The sequence below is a fragment of the Coenobita brevimanus genome, chromosome 33 (genome assembly GCF_032717465.1).
Source record: "Coenobita brevimanus isolate Jiangsu-jjx chromosome 33, ASM3271746v2, whole genome shotgun sequence".
In the NCBI taxonomy this organism is placed as follows: domain Eukaryota; kingdom Metazoa; phylum Arthropoda; class Malacostraca; order Decapoda; family Coenobitidae; genus Coenobita; species Coenobita brevimanus.
The window spans coordinates 45,236,812-45,254,369 of NC_136986.1; the positions used below are offsets into that span (position 1 = coordinate 45,236,812).

The window sequence follows — 17,558 nt, forward strand, 5'->3', positions numbered from 1 at the left end:
CAGTTTTCAGATCATGGTAGACTTGGTTTAGCTTTTCCCACCCTTTGTCAAACTGGAGATACATATAACCATCATCAGTTTGTTTTCATTTGATGGAACTGGACCACTTATAATTTGAACACTGTTGTTGAGGTAGGAATGAGTGTTGTTGGTTAGCAATTAAATAAATCTCCAGGTGTGTACACTTGGCCATCAACTAAGCTGAGAGAAGAATTACATTTTTTGTATGGTGAAAACAGACTATAACGTGAACAATGATTCCCGATTTTGACTTCAGTACATTGCATTCTTGCTTTGTTCATAAATTATTACCCTGCCCCTGGCTGGAGGGAAATCATAGCCAGGATATCAGATGAAAAATATCCTGTTGTCAAGTGTGAAGGTGGGAGTTCAGAGTTTTGATAGATCACACAAGGAGCAGTGTGCAGCGACACTGTTTATCATGCAGCCAAGACAATCATCAAACCACCAACTACATGTCTTAATTGTCAAACCCTGACACTGATGCCTTTGCCACCAGAGGTAGTTTTAGAGGATATACAGAAACTATGGTATGTGAGTTAGTTGTGTCTGGTGTTAAACGGTACTTAATTCCAGTTCTTGGTATGTGTTCGGTAACCACAAGGCAAAATCATACAAACTAAGTGACATTTTTACAGCTGCCAATGTCTGTCACCAAACAAGTACTTACAATGAGTGATGAATTGGTACTTAATAACCATGATTTTATCTGTTCTCGGGGGTGAAGTTGTGTGAGCAGTCCAGGGTAGGGCAGAGTAGGGAAAACAGCTCAAGAATACAACACATGGGCTTGTATTCGCAGTGGTTAAGGAAGCTCCCTAATGCCTCTTCCTTACAGAGTTATTTTTGGATACAGCTGGCTAATATCATTTTGTATATTAATTATGCAGAGTATGGTGGTAATGGAATTATTAAAGTGACACAGAAGAGAATGGCAAGAAAATAAACTGTGTAGGAAGAGGTGTTAGGGAGCTTCCTCAGCCAGTAAGATTACCAGCCATGAAGAACTGCCAATACATAGCAAGACTTACACATGCTGGTGTGGTTGCTGATCTCTGGACGTAAATGTAACATAAGCTTATTCTGTACTGTCCTAGTTATGGTGTACTGAGTGGAGAGAATGGTGTGTTGTACTTAACTGTGTTGAGCTGTGGTGCGGAGAGAGAAATGAATATCTTCCCAGAGTTTGGCGAATACGTATTGAAAGTTGAACCATCTGCAACGTTCTCTGTTAGAGATAGGGTTGCCATTGCATTTTTCCAGATGTGAATTTTCTCCAGATGGAACTGGGAAGATAGTTGATTCTCTGACTACATCAAAATTAAAGTGATCACTGAAGACTGACATAAGGCAAGAGTCAAGAAAGTAAAAGTATTATGAATGAATGGAAAGATGAATGATTAATTACACACACACACACACACACACACACACACACACACACACACACACACACACACACAGATAAGTAAATAGAAAACGGAAAACGTAAGATAAACACTATATGTGAAAAAATGCTAAAGTATAATAAAATATCATAGTATTATTCTGTATGTAAAATGTGTTCAGGGATAATACAAAAATTAAGCCGTGTGTGATTTTTATGGACGTTGCAATTCCTCACCCTGCCCTAGGGTCGGAAAGGAGGTTCGGATGAAGATAATCATGATATTTTGAATTATTTATGAAGCTTGCTGTTCAGTTTTAAGTAGGGCTGGAGTACAAGTCAGAAAAGCTGATTTATAAATAAGATGAGGGAAGGGGTGGAGAGGTATATGAGAGAGGGGTGTGAACTTAGAGATAGCCTGATGGTAGAGGACAGTGTGATATAGAGGCGATTGATTTGTTGCCACCCCTTTCAGGATTAATGCGTCTGGTTAAATGAAGTTGTGTTTTTTTTTTTTTTTTTATTAAACTAACATGGTATTGAAGAAATCTTTGCCAGACTGAAAAAAATGGAAGTGTGTTTAAGTAAAATGAAAAACAGTGAAAAGCATTGGTGAAGTACAATAGAAAGAAACCTTGTTGTTGTTGTTAATGTTCCTGTTGATAATTAGTGTAAAATGGCAGAAGTTTAGGATGTTAAAGCAGAATGGAGGCTTGTGTTTGTGCAATGATTGAGGAACACAGTCAAGGGACATCCTGCATTATACTCATGCTCGCTACCTTGAACTTGCTGGAGAGGGATGCCTTCAAGTGGTGGCACTGATATAACCTGGTAGTTCAACGGCCTGGTTATATGAATGTCCTTCAACTCCCTCACTATCCCCCCAAAGAAGGATAGTGGACTGCAGGAGGAGGGCAACTTCAGCCTGCAGTCCACTAGGTTCACATTTCAGATTAACCTGGGGCTGCAACTACTGTACTGGGTGTGAGATAGTGGGTGAGTGTATAATCCAGAACTGTCCTCAAGTGTACAGTAGTCCTTACTTTACACTGTAGATTTGTTGCTAAAAATAACTGTGCTAAGGACAGGTCAAGAGAGAGTTTATTCAGGAAGAAAGATAATTGTCCAAAGTTTTAAAGACACACAGTCAGAATTGCAAATCATTTTTTAAAAATTATTTGGTGTTGTGTCAGAATTACATGTTAAAAATGCTATAAGCAGTTATGAACAAAATGAATGAATTTTTTATGGTTTTATGCTGGATGGAGATGTATTTTTTTCGGACAAATTATAAACAGTGATATGTTGTGTGAAAAATTGTTTAGTGAAATTGTGCTGACTGGGATATGACTATGATGAAGATGTTTCCCTGTATTGCAAGTAAATATGTACAAAATGTTGATGTGTGTGTTGCAGCTTGATAATCATGTAATTTAGGAACCTTGACCAAACAGGAGTGCAATGGTGTTAGTCGTGTTGGTGTTTGCATACGTAATCTCACTCAATTTTTTTTTTTTTTTTCCAGTCAAGGTGTTTGAAGGTTGATGGTCAGGTGATGTATGCTTATATTGCTACCAAGTCATCATAATCATCATCTTTATCATTATTTTCATTCATCTCTTTTATTTTTCTCCCTCCCTTCTCTTTCTCTCATTTCCGCATAATTTCCTGTAAAATTTTCTGTAGGAGGGAAGCGAGGTCATGATGGTGATGGTGGTGATGATGATGTTGATGATGATGAAGAGGAGGAGGATGGTGATGATGATGATGATGATGGTTTTTAAAGTTTTCTGTGGGTTGGACAATTTATGAAAACTGGACAGTACTGTGTTTTTCATAAGGCTATGTACGGTAATATAATTGATAAAGAGGTGCAATTTTTATATTAAATGAAATATATTTATAACTGGTGCCACATGTAACCCCCTTCATATCCCCCTTCCTTGATACGCTACTCAGTCTGCTCATTAAAATATCAAGTGAGAAAGAAACTAAGAGAGTATATGTGTGTGAGGCAGAAGGGAGGAAAGGGAGGGGGAGATTGAAGATGAGATGGAGGCATGGAGTAGGGAGATATATGAGAGAGAGAGAAGGTGGTAAGTTGAGAGGAGGACAGCAACTTGGCAGGGGACAGGGTGACATGTAGGCAATTTGTTTGTGGCCACCCCTTGCAGGATTAAGGTGTCTGGCTATAGATAGATAGACAGAACCTGAACATTATCATTTAGGCCTCAGTAGATTGAAGAAAATTGTCCACCAACATTCCACTGGGACAGAGAAAATTGATTTGCAAGTTTTACCCTCTATTTATTTATCTATCTATCTATTTATTTTTACATATCCCTGGGTTGTAATGGGGACTTGTTCATTATTGACTTACCAGCATAATTAAGAACACACCAACTCCTTCACTGTGATGATGTAGTTTATTATATCCAGATCAACTTTATCCAGCTCAGAAGAGATGTGAAGTTAGAAAAACAAAAAGATGTGAAACTGGAAGGATTAGGTGCAGCATTCGTCAACCACTTCACCACAAAGGTGTGTTCCTAAGCTGAATGAAATTTGAAGGAGCAAAAACAGTGTAAATATAATATACGTGTCAAGTGGGGTTGGTGGAGGATTAGTGCCCCTCCCTGTAAAACAATTAACTCTAAGCCCTTGGCCACCCCGTCTGGGATACATGGCGTCTGGCAATGAATGAATGAATGAATGAGTTAACAGTAAAACACTCAGAACTTGCTGTACTGTTAATATTTCTCACCAGATTGAGAGCCGGTGATGCCAGATATCACATGAAGCGATGAAGTGGATGAATGATATGAACCTCTATACAGTGTCATACAGTATTTGACGTGGAAGCTTGGTTATCCAGACGTGTTATCCCAGTGGGCTTGATCCTTGTTAGAATGCCCTAGTTGGTGATGCTAGAGGTTTGATTCCCCAAGAGATGACTGGAGGATTGGATCACTTATTATCATTGTGGGGTGTAGGCCATTTCTCTACCCTTGAATGTACTGGACAGCCCCAGCCTAGCCTCGGGTCCCTCACACCTCGATGGCAGTAATACAGTATGGGGTTGACTTTCCATTTTTACCTATCCAACTCTTAGGGACATATAAAAAAAAAGAAGAAGAAGGCCAAATTCAAGATCCATTCTCGCTGAGGCACATGAACACATCATATTTAAAAATGCTGGAGGTCATAGGCAGTGGAAAAAGCAAACTGTGACCTGGTTGCTTACTTTTTTGATGGTGAAATGATTGCGTATTGACCAAAAAATAAATAACTGAATAATAAAACTGAAAGCAAGCACTTCACAGCCAAAGTTTAAGCTCGGCAAACCTCGGATCACATGGTCTGGATAACAGAATTTCCATGTTATTTTTATCCAACGTATCGAGAGTGGACCATACATTTGTGGACTATTTTTGAGTACTAGAGATTATTTATGTAGTAGCCAAGATGTCTTGTGTATTTGGTACATCAGAGTGACTTAGATATTTAATACAGTAAGTGGCCTTTATTGCCCTCAGCATAGTGCTGGTGCTGGAGAGGGATGCCTTCATGTGGTGGCACCAAAACAGGTGAATGATCCAGTGGAAAAAACATTCTGAGAGTACTGTTCAATCAGCGTTAAAATTCCTGTAGCATCTCCTGTATTGTTCTGGTGGTAGTAGGAGTATTAGTTATAGCAGTTGTTGTAGTAGTAGCCTCAGGTTTTACCGAAATGTGAACCCTGTGGACTGCAAGTTGAAGCTGCCCCTCTCCTGCAGTCCACCACCTTCCATTAGGGGATGGGAAGTGAGCTGAGGGATGTTTGTATAACCGGTCAGCAGAGCAGCCTGGTTATATCAGTGCCACCACATGAAGGCATCCCTCTCCTTCACTGGAAAGTGTGGGGGAAAAAAAAAGGAAAAAATATATACTGTAACATATTGGGAAGGGAATAAAGAGAAAATCAGATACACAGTTGGTAAGGTAATAAAGGACTTACCGTATTACCTTATGTTTTAATACAGTGTTAGGTAGTGAGAGGCTGTAGTGGTTGGTGGTTGTCTTCAGGATATTCAGTATTAGAGAATGTACCAGAGTTGGGGGAGATCGTCAGACATATTTACGATTCATCCCCCGTTGTAACCAGGATTATTTTTGCATTAAGGACAAGGAGAGATTACAGAAGTCTCCTATATTCTTGTACTTCCTGCAATAACATATCTGCATTATTACAAGTGGGAGTGGATCGTGATTGTTTGTCCATCTCATCCCTGGGTCATATTCTAAGTGGCTTTGGAGAGATTCTAACACTTCTTCCCTAGTGATTTATTGTACACATTACACCTCAGTATCCTCGTTTATGCTATTGATTCCAACCATGTTGATATTAAAGCAGGATAAATAGCATGCAAGAGAATGTTAAGGTGTGATGTGCAAAGTAAACCACTTAGGAAAAGGTGCTACTGGAGTCTCCTATGCTGCGTAGAACATGGGCCTTGTATAAAGTTTTGTAACGAAGTTGTGTACATGTGTTATTTTGGTCTGGTTTTGTGTCAGCTGAAGAAGAATTAACTGAAATTTAATATATAAAATCATGTTGATGGCTGTTTTATTTGACACCTGGGCAGCCTAAAATATACATATTACATTTTTAAGTTGGCATAATTTAAGTTGCTGGTGAACTGAGACAACTGTGTTTTTTTTTCTTGCTTTTTACTTTACATTCCAGTCATATTTTGTTGGCATGATGTCTTAATTCCATTTCTGCTGTCCCCTTACGCCTGTTCAGCCAGCAGTGCACTGGGGGACATCGATGTAAATCCGACCACTGTGTGCTACATTCGAGAGCAAGCTAGGATTTCATCTGAAGTTGATTATATGCCTTAATTGCCTATGTACAGGCAGTAGGCATTACTCTAATGTTTGTGAGTGTGTGTGAATTTTACTGGCTTGTTGTTGGCCGCTTATCCACTGTGTATTACAGCTTACTAGTGCTTTCAGTAACCAAGCTACCTCTGCTTATGTTGCTTTATACAAGCAAAAGGCCTATGGCAAAGGTCAAGCTAATTGATTTTTCAAGGTTCTAGATCAGGCAGTGTTCTGCTTCCCCTGTTTGAGACATCTGAGGATCCTCACCACCTTTTTGCCTTGTGAAAATGCTTTTGAATTGCTGCATATGGTGTATGATCGTATAGGTAAACTATGGTACCTTTTCCCCGGCTTTTTTATATTTTAGCAGGAATGAGTAAGTTCTGGATGATTTTCCATCAAATCAATTTCGTTATGTTGACTGACTAGAGGTTAGGATGCAGGTGTGTTTAGGGGCTAAGTTGGGTTTAGGTTAGGTTAGGCAATTTCATTGCTTAATCTAATTCAGTCTAATTTAAATGAATTGGAGCAACGTTCATTTTTCCCTCCATTTTATAAACTCTGTATATGTTCATAAAATTCCGTGCCGTAAACAAAGTCGCATCCTTTCGAAGCACAAGAGGCGAATCACATTTTTATGCACACGGGATTCAACACTCCTTACGCCGCGTCGGCCGTGGTCATGCAGGTATCTATAGATTCGTTTAGGTGGGAAAGTATGTTCTTGAGAGTGCGACGTGTAGATGATCCTCTTCATATTTTCACCATTTTCAAGGTATTTTGATCTATTTCAGCATAGTTACGTAACATCTGAGTTTAATTTAATGTGGCGAATTATTTGCCTAGCAATTTCAAAGTTATTTTTATTCTTTTTGCCAAATTTTGGCTACATAATACTGACTCCGTATTTGAAATCCTCTTCGTTTCTAAGTAAGTAATTATATCTGTCTTAGCATAATTCACTTCGGTTCTAAGTTGCATTTTATCTCGATCATTATTTATTTAGCTAATTCCAAGGCATTTATCATTCCATTAAGTATATTTAGGTTATGTATGGCTGTATCATGTCGAATGCTAATTTGTATCAGTGACAGTTACGTCATGCTCGGTATTTTGTTATTTACCTCACCATTTCTAAGGTATTCATATTTATTTTAGCGTGTTAAGGCTGCATCTTGCTGTGTTCTTTAAATCTAATGCCTGTTTTTACCAGTTTAATATTTATACGTCATGTTCTGCACTTGCATGTTTTACCTCTGCCTTTTGTGTGTGTGTATGTGTGTGTGTGTGTGTATTATATTTTTATTTGGAATATATGGAATATATTTTGCTGAGTTGCATAGGGCTGATGCGTAGGCTACTTTTATTTATTCACCTTGTCAAGTTCTGTATTGTCATGAATGCTTTACTTAAGCACCTTCAAGTTATGCATTTTTTATTCGCGCTGCCAACAGACGCTTTTATTAAGGCCAAGGGAGCGCTCCATTAGTGAAAAAGTAAATTGAAATTATATGTAACTCATCTACACTTCGTTCATTTTCAATAGGCGGAGAGATGTGAGGTAGGAATGAGTCTCCTTGGTTACTAAACTTTTTTTTTTACTCTAACTTGGTCCAGATTTTCATCTTTTGCAACATTCATCATGTAGCTCAATGGCAGAATAGGACTATACTGAGGCTACATCCTTTCCATAGCACTTCTTCGCGACTAGCACCATACTCTCGTGTTAATCTGTTGCTATAACCCAGCCTTTAAGATGAAGTTATGACAATTTTAGATCAAGCTAGAGTAAAGGAGTATAGTCAAATCAGCCCTCCAATCTGACTACGCCCGACCATTAACTGTGCCGAAATAGGGTTACTAGGTTAGGTTAGAGTAAGTGCACACTGTAGTGAAAGGGATAATAATCACCTTAGGCCTGTAATTTGATCTGGTAAGCCACACTTGGGCTATACTAAGGTGATACCCATGGAAAAGCAGAGAAGACAAAGGTAAGCTGAAAAACTAAGAAAAGGTAGAAGAAAAGAAAGTAACAAAGAAGGAGGGAACAGGAGTAGCACTGGAGAAAACCAATAGACTCCCCATTACATTGCAAACTTCTATATACTCGCTGGCAAGATTTGTGGAGGGCGGAGTCGGTTGGAGTTGCAGTATCTTCGGAGAGTCGGAGTTATAAAAGATCCTAAGTAGCACATATTTAACTCTCATTTCGTTTTTTGTATTTCGGAACTTAAGTGTTCACTATAGATTTGACTGTGATGTGTTTTGATTCGATTAGGTGTCGTATTTTCAAGAATCGAGAGTCAAATTTACATTTTCTGACCAGTTTTTACTCAGTACAAGCTTTTGCCTCTTTTAACCATTTCTACTTTGTTCTTCATATTCAGTCACCATAATATTCATTCTAATTTGACTATGAAGTATTTGTTAGTTGCACGAATCAAGCTAGACGTATATACAATTAATTTTGTACACAAGCTTGGAAGTTTTATAAATACAGCGTATGACGAGGAACTAGTTTTTTGGGCGTGCGAAGACTGGTTGCAATGACGCGTTAACGCGTCCACTGGTTTTTAATACATTTTATACTTCGCACAGCGGGGCCTAGAGGTGCAAGGGGGAAAGATGAGATAAATAATAAAGAAATAAACCAAATAATCATCATGCCAGCACTTCTCCCCGTGTGATTCTCACGTTGGCGCTCAAAGAACTCGAGTTTCCTTGCAAGTATTGACCCAGCGGAAGCCATTGCTGTTGGGCGTATGCTAAGAGGGAACAAGAGCCATTTCTGCTTGTCTCTCTTGGTGCCCTTGTGACACTCTCGCCTTTATGACACCAGTGAATAAGGGTGTCATACCGTAGGGAAATGCTACTGAAACCTATTTACCACAAGCTTTCGTCCAGTGCCAGTAATATATGTTTTGCTTCGTTCAGGCGCCAATTTTACGGATATTCAATACACGGAACTCACACCCGCTTATTCCAAATTACCAGTAATGATGAGTGATGTCCTCTGACACCCTGGGTTAGCTGGGAGGTAATATGTTGCTTTTTCCACATTAACTTGGCCCAGATTTTCAAAACTTGTGCAACATATGCCTAGTTCAGTGGCTGAAAAATGATAACGCTGCGGCTGTACCCGCTTTTCATAGCACTTTTCGTGACTAGCACCATATTCCAGTGTTAATCTAGTGTTACAGCCCAGCTTCAAGTTGGACAGATGGCAGTTGTAGGCTAAAGTGAAAGGAGTAATTCGTGACTGATTACTGACTGAAATGGGAAGCACCGGAAAACGTTCCATACCGCACTTATCAACCAGCCTTTGCCATGTCTGGTTAATGATATTCAGTTTAAATGAGTGCTTTGATGAGCATGAAAGTAATTAAGAGTAGTCAGGCTTGCTAATTAACACTCAGGCACCTAAAGACTCATTCAGGTAAATTAGGTGGACTAGATTAATTAACTGATGAGGCTGGAGATGGGGAGATTGGCGTGAGCATGGGGAGATTAACCCATTCATCCCGTGTATGGTGCTAACACCAGACGATATTTAACTCTGGGAGGAATGTTCAGGAGCGAAGTGGTTAGTGAAAGCAACATTAAATCCCTGTAGCTTGAAAGTCTCCATATGCTGAAAATAAAATAAATGAATAGTAATGATATTAGAAATAATAATAATGTTTGGAGACAGCAGACATGAAATATAAAAACACACCATCAGATTGAAGGTCCCCTAAGCTAAGATGATAATACTAATAAGGTCTGGAGACAGCAAACATGATAAATAAAACGCGGTCAGATGGAAGGGGTTACTGGGATAGGATTTACACTCCAAGGACGCTCTCAGGCTCCTGTAACTCACTTAGGGATATAAATCACCGACCCGCTGGTAAGGCGATGTTTTCACCACCTTCGGCCAGAGCTGGTATTGTAATGTTCACCGTATTGCTTTACGACTCTAATACTACCCCTTACTCCTGTATGTAATATATCTTACAAATGCCTCTGTATTTTATAACGCAGAGTGTAAGTTATTTTTATCAAAGGGTATGTGGCTACACCCAGAAGTCAAGGTGTGGTCACACCCACGAATGTCCAATACTTTTGTAACTTTATTGGTTGAAAAAGGTGTGTAGCAAGATCCACCACCTTTTGTTGTATTAGCGCTCTGAACCTTTTACAACAAGAAATAATTCAGTTCAGTTACTTGAGTTGCCCTGATCATAAAGGGATTACTGTATATTAGTCGCACTGCAGGCTTCGTAACTCGTTTTCCTTTGCGGTTTATTATCCTTATTGCAATTCGGCATTCTCCTGCATATTATTAGTTTTATTTGCATAGATATTAGTAGCAAACAAGGCAGTATTGAGGTGTAATATGCAGACTTTATCGCAGAGGAATAAATGTTGGCGTCTGCCAAAGTCACATGCAATATTACTCTTACTGACAGTTGAGTAAAATTCGTGTGTTGTTAACTGGAGCCGAGCATGGCAGGGATAATAGTGACTAATAATACTCAGACTTCTGTAGCTTACTCACTCAGTTGAGTAAAATCATTAGCTTTAACTCAGGCTGTAGGGAATAGCATCTTGAAGTGAACGGATCTTGAATTTGGCGCTCTTTTGTTTTGTTTTGTTTTTTCTTGGAAGGAACTGTGCGGGCCCAGCCTTTGGTTCCTTCGTCCTTGCATTAGAGAGAAAAAAAAATCCTGATGAATAAAGTATGGCTGGAATTAAATACGCTGCGGTTGTAGCCACTGTGAGAAGGTTGACGGTGCATTATTGACAGCCTCCTATACTTACTCAGCTTCATAAAAACGTCTGACGTTAACCTCCAGGGACTTTCTGCAGAATAAACTCGTCTGGTTTTAGCTGGATTGACATACTCATCCCGATCGTAAAGGGGAAAAATTTGGTGGCAGGAAAAAGTATCGTACGGTTGCGTGCATAAAACTCTAGGGGAAGCAGTCAGTGAGGTGGTGGCGGAGGGGGTGGGCGTATGTATTTTTAAGGTCTGGATAACCTAAAAGCTCCTCAGTTCCCCTTTGACCGTGGAGGGGGGTGGACGTCGCCATGGCCTGTGATAATAACAGTACGTATACCCATATTTATCCCCCACATAAAGCCAGTATGGTCTGATTTCTACGGTTCGCTGGTATGGATTTCGTGCCTCATGTCAGGCTATGACACTGATCCAGCGTTGCGTATTTTGGGTGCACGAAATTGATCTTGCAACATATAACTTAGGCCTACCCATTTCCCTGACCCATACACAGGTGCAACACCATTTTTTTTTCTGTTTTCCTTCCTCCAGTGATGTTGATAGCGTTGCATATTCATTGCACAAAATTGCTGATCTTGCAACATACAGGCCTGCCCAATTCCCTGACCCAACACTGACGCAATACCATTTTTTTCTATATTTTCATTCTTCCAGTGGCATTGATAGTATTGCATATTCGTTGCACAGAATTGCTGATCTTGCAAATAACATAGACCTGCCTATTTTCCTGGCCCATAAACATGCAACACTAGACTTTTTTCTATGTATTTGTGTTTCTTCAGTGGCATTGATAGTGTTGCATGGTCTTTGCACAAAATTGCTGATTTTGCTAATAACAGACCTACTCATCTCTTACCCCTTATTGTACATGGATCCAACCCCCCTTTTTTCTTTCTCCAGTGGCAGTGAAACAAGAGTGTTGTATATTCGTTGCACAATATTGCACTCCTTGCAATTAACAGGCCTGTTCATTTCCCTTGCCCCCACACAAATGCATACGAGTACCCTTATAATATTGCATTTTCATGCTCCTCTAGTGACATCTGTGTAGAAATATTGCATATTTGTTGCACAGAATTCCTTATCTTGAAAGGAACAGACCTATCCATTTCCCTACCCCCCCACACATGCAATTCCATATTTTTTATGTCTTTGTGTTTCTCCAGAGGGATTGATGTGATGTTGCATATTTGTTACACAGAATTGTTTTTCCTGCAAATACTGAAGGTCTACCCCCTTCTGAACCCCATAGTTTTTAGGCTATATTTCTTTCCACTCCATTGGTAGCGAAAAAGCAGCTGGCGTTGCATATTCGTTGCACATCATTGTTTAAATTGCAAAAATATACCCTCCCTTACCTCTTGCATGAATATATTACCATATTTTTTTTTCTGCATGTCACCTCTATTGGTATGACCTTGCGTTGCGTCTTCTTTGCACAAAATTGCATACGTGTTGCAGATAACAATCCTGTCCATTTTGGTATGTCAGGCTCAAGTTTTCCCCGTTTATAGAACGCACAAGAGAAAACGACGCACCATTATTTTATTTCTTTCTTTATTTTTAATGAATGCTCAAATTTGTAACCAGTGACTGTATAACTATGTTTGTCGAAGGTGTGTGACACAAGACCCACCACCTCCTTTTGCTGTAAATGTACTCTATACCTTTACAACAATATTTCAATCAAGATGACAGGTGTTTGACAAAGAAAAAATCCCTATAATTTTTTCTTCCAATGAATAAATCAGTAAGTACAAATAAAAGAGCCAAATTCAAAATCTTATGCAGATAATTACTGACAGTACGTGCATAAATTCAAATAAATGCCAGTAACCCCGCGCACGAGTGTAGCTCAATCGATATCCTTAATTTTAATCGTTATTATAGTGAGAATATTGGTGGTTAGTGTTCATTAGGAGTGTTGTAAAATGTTAATGGTTGCCCCAAATTGCTCATGTTGCAGAAATTATAAGGTACTTGATTACCTTACCCCTTGCAACAATGTAAGACCGTAGATTTTTGTGTATTTTTGATCTGCTAGATGAAATAAGGAGTTTGTTAATTATAAATGGTTTTCGAAAGAAATTGTTTGCCAAATCTACCTACCTACTTACCGGTCTCTCTCTCTCTCTATATATATATATTATGAGAGAGGGTGGGGGATTGTTGGTGAGTGGGATGAGAAGTGTATGAAAGGTGCTTGGGAGGAAGAGGGGACCGAGAAAGAGATGAAGAGATAAGGTATGTATTGAGGGAGGATGCTGTGTGTGTGTGTGAGTGTGTGTGTGTGTGTGTGTGTGTGTGTGTGTGTGTGTGTGTGAAGGAGTCGTTAGTGAGTAGGCTAGAGACAAAGCAGATTTTTTCAAAGTCAGAAATGAGTCTTCTTGGTTACTAGTCAGTAGTCAGATATACCTTGAAGTCTTACTACCCTTGGCCATCAACTAAACTGAAAGAGGGATGTTTGAGTGAAAAATCGACTGCAGAGTTCCGTAGAATGAGTCTCCTTGGTTACTAGTCAGATATACCCTTCAGTCTAAGTTCACCTGACCACCAGCTAAACTGAAGGAAGGATGTATGACTGAAAAACGAATAGACTTTAGAAATGAGATTTGGGTGGGTCTGCAGGGGTTAAGTACACGGGCACCAGAGTGAGTGTTCGCTCTTTAAGGAGGCTGCTGCTGCTGGTGGCGTTTTTTTAGACTTTTTTATTTTGGTCTTAATTATAGAAACCAGGATGTTCGTTATAGGTACCGGGATCTGTTTACTCCTTCAGTCCACTGGCGTCATGGTGGGTCATGCATTGTGTATCAGAGTCCTATGTTTTCCCTGTATCATTTTCTACTTCTCATCATTCATATAATTTACGGCTAGGACTGTGGCGACCTCCGTCCCTAGCACTTGTGTTGCCACCAGAGCTGACGTGCACCTTAAAACTAGGGAAAATGTTTACCCTGGGTTTTCTTACGTTTTGCGACAGGACAGCATGTTAGCTTGTGAAATGGGTTACCATGATGTGGTGTGTGTGTGTGTGTGTGTGTGTGTGAAGTAAGACAAAGGCAGAGCTGCATACTGGGGTTGGTAACAGTTGTGCAAACCTCCAATTCAATACCGTGACCGTAACTCAACTGAGTGGATAGTGGAACATGTGTGTAGCGGCCATTAAGACAGTGTGGATATTATTAGCTGGGTCAGTGTGAGAATTGTAACTGTACTGCGAGATTACCTTTAATATACGACCTTCCGATTGGCATGAATAATTGTAGGTGATGTTGTTGCTCCTTACTGTGAGAAATTCGGTGAAATTATAGACGGCGGCAAGTAAACGAACCTGCTATTGATGTTAATAACTATACACATGATATTTTTAGCTTAGGCGGTTTGATAAATGCAGAAAGATAACCATTAAAAAGAATAACGAACTTGCTGTTAACATTAATAACTGTGTGGGGGATATTCTTAGTCTTTTCGCTATAACGGTCCAGATTTTTCGTAAATAGGTTGGCGGAAAGAGTACATTGGCTCCTTATCATTTCCTTAGCACCTCTTTGTGACTAGCATCGTTTATGTTAATGTTACAGCTCAGCATTGAAGACGGAGTGATGGTACTTGGTCAAGTTTCAGTAAAAAGAGCATAGTTGATGCAATGTGAGGAAAGAAGCAGGAGGAAGAGATAATCATAAATAAACTAACTAAATAATGACATTGAAAACTCTGGAGGTGATATGCTTAGTTGAGGCTGTGTGAGAAAGGGAACGGTAATGAGAGAACTAAAGAAATAACTTCCTTCAGACGTTCCCGACTGCCTGGGTGAATGTCTTAGGTAATGGGGTGGGAGAAATGCAACATCTTACAAGTGTTCATCTCAAGATTGCTACGACGTGAGGTGAAGGGAAATTGATCCTGTTCATGAGGTTATAACTAGACTACACATACTACTCAAGGGCAATGGATGTGTGTGTGTGTGTGTGTGTGTGTAGTATTTACAACGGTAGCATTGTGTCTTCTAGTATTCCCCTCCCCCCCCCCCAGCGACTGAGAGCATCCTCCCTTCTCATACGTTTGTTCTGTTTCGTATTTCCATCACATAGAAACAGCTCAGTACGAATCCTTGCCACACCCTGTAGATAGGTACGTGTCGGTAAACTTCTGCGCCTCCCTGTCCAAGAGAAACTACCGGGCAAAGTTTCCGGAAGATGTTGCTAGGTAACTTGAAGCATGCACAAAGAAGCAACAGTCTTCCCAATTCCGTCTGAAGAATATGTAACAGTGACGAAGGACAATGAAGACCTTATCAATTCTAGTGCGTTTTTCAGATGGTTTTTGCAGATGGATCGATTTTTCCGTTATGTATTGGTCAGAGTTGCAATATACTTCTTTTCCCATACGCGGCAGTAAATTACATCAAAAAATACACCAGAGTAACCAGCAAGCGTCACGGTCTAATCCATCCCTGACTCACACTGACAACACGCACTGCAGTCATTAATTTCCCTCGTCCTTCGTGGAAATCACATGCTCATCACCTGACGGTATTACGTAAAATTTAGAGATAGGAAATATGAAGCTGATCTGATTTATAAGTTGCGTGGTTATCTTGGGCACCACCGCCTTCCATGTCATCGTCCTTATAGCCTAATTCACATCATCATCTCTCCTCTTCTTCTCCTCCTCATCATCATCATCTTTTTCTGTCCTCCTCCTCCTTCTCGTCCTCCTCCTCCTCATCATCATCGTTATTTATACCTCATCTTCGTTATCAGACACCTTGAACTTAGAGAGAGAGGTGCAAGTGTCTTCTCATTGATTAGAACATGAGATGCAACAACAGTACTTCTTTATCTTCTTCACTCAAAACTAATTGCTTGAGAGAGAGAGGGGGGGGGGCAGAAAGAGAGAGAGGGAGAGGTTGGAAGAAAGTGAGAAGAGGGGAGGGAGGGAGGGATGCAATTATTGGGTATTTTCTCAATTAGTAGAACATGAGATGCAACTACAGTACATTATCTTGTACACTCACGACTAATTGCTTCAGAGAAGAGGGGGGGGGGAAAGAAAGAGAGAAAGGGGGAAGAAAGAGTGAGAGAGAGGTGGGGAGAAAGAGAGATGGGAAGCTATCTTTCTGGCATCATTTAACATGGCCTCCTTGGGTCTCGTTTGAGTTAATCTACTGCTGGGTCAAAATATTAATGTTCCCAGGTCCACCAGTGAACGCCCACGCCATTTAAAAGACGTGCCTGGCAGCTTAATCAAATCCATTCGTTCCTAACCCAGCACGACTCTCCTAATCCTGCTCCGTCTAACCTACCCCAGCCTATTCTGACCTAGCCTAACCTACCCCAGCCTATTCTGACCTAACCTAACCTACCCCAGCCTATTCTGACCTAGCCTAACCTACCCCAACCTATTCTGACCTAGCCTAACCTACCCCAGCCTATTCTGGCCTAGCCTAACCTAACTTTGCCTGTCTTAACCTGGTGTAATCAAGCTTATTATGGTCTAACCCATCCTAACCTAATCAACCCTACCCTACCCAACCCTTTGCAGATCCAGCCTACTCTACCTTACCCAGCACTGCCCTACCCCATGCTGACACTGCGCAGCCATCTCTACCCTGTCCTACAACACCCTACCTTCCCCTTCCCTACCCTGCCTTACCCTACTCCACGCTGACCCTGAGCAACCTAGCTTAAACTAACCTAGCCAGCTGTACACAATCCTACCCTACCCTACCCTATGCTGACCCTACGCAACCTAACCTAACCCTAGCCTACCCTACTGTACCCTATGCTGACCCTGTGCAACCTAACCTAACCTCCCTACCCTATCCAACCCTAACCCTGCCATTTATCTTACCCAACTTTCCTTAGCCAAACAGTCCAGCTGAACGAGGCCCAGGTCAAGGGATAGACTGGGACTTAGAAAACGCCTATTCTCTCTTAATGACCGTCGCTCAGTGGATAGACTCTGATACACGCCCTTTATCTTCCACGGCGACAGGACCGTTCCACACTGGCTTCATTAGCAGGGAATAAATAAATGAGAACCACACGGGTAGGCCTATAGAAATGTCACCTAGGCTTATATAGGGCGCTGGAGGCCTGTATCAGAGGGTCAAGAAGAGAGAGAGAAAGAGAGAGAGAGAGATTATACCGATAGGGACCCCTCTGGGAGATAGGTAGGTAGATGGATAGAGAGAGAGGCCTATTTTAACCCTGCCTAACCTTACCTTACCTAACTTAGGCTGAAGAAATGGATGAGCCTATACAGTCTTCGGCCTATGGAGATATCACCTGGGCTCACTTAGGCTGTGTGGAGGTCAGGTCTGGCCCTTGTATCAAGACGGAGAGAGAAAGAGAGAAACTGGTATGTACTGGTAAAGACGTCGGTTGACTGGAAGTGATAGAGAGAGAGAGAGAAGGAGGAGGGGGGGGCCGCAAAAGTGCACTGGTTTAAACCGGTATGAGTATAACCTGTCTACCAGACTGAGAGAGTATATCAATA

General features: G+C 40.7%; 1 protein-coding gene across 1 annotated transcript in view; it reads left to right on the forward strand.

Moving 5' to 3' along the window:
• Positions 1-11,274: 11,274 nt before the first annotated feature.
• Positions 11,275-17,558, forward strand: part of LOC145395772 (sodium-independent sulfate anion transporter-like) — a 19,629-nt gene continuing 13,345 nt past the window's right edge. The window contains exon 1 of the mRNA XM_080269312.1: positions 11,275-11,366. Coding sequence (XP_080125438.1) covers positions 11,348-11,366 — 19 coding nt within the window. The 5' untranslated portion in view covers positions 11,275-11,347. The remainder of the gene's footprint in view (positions 11,367-17,558) is intronic.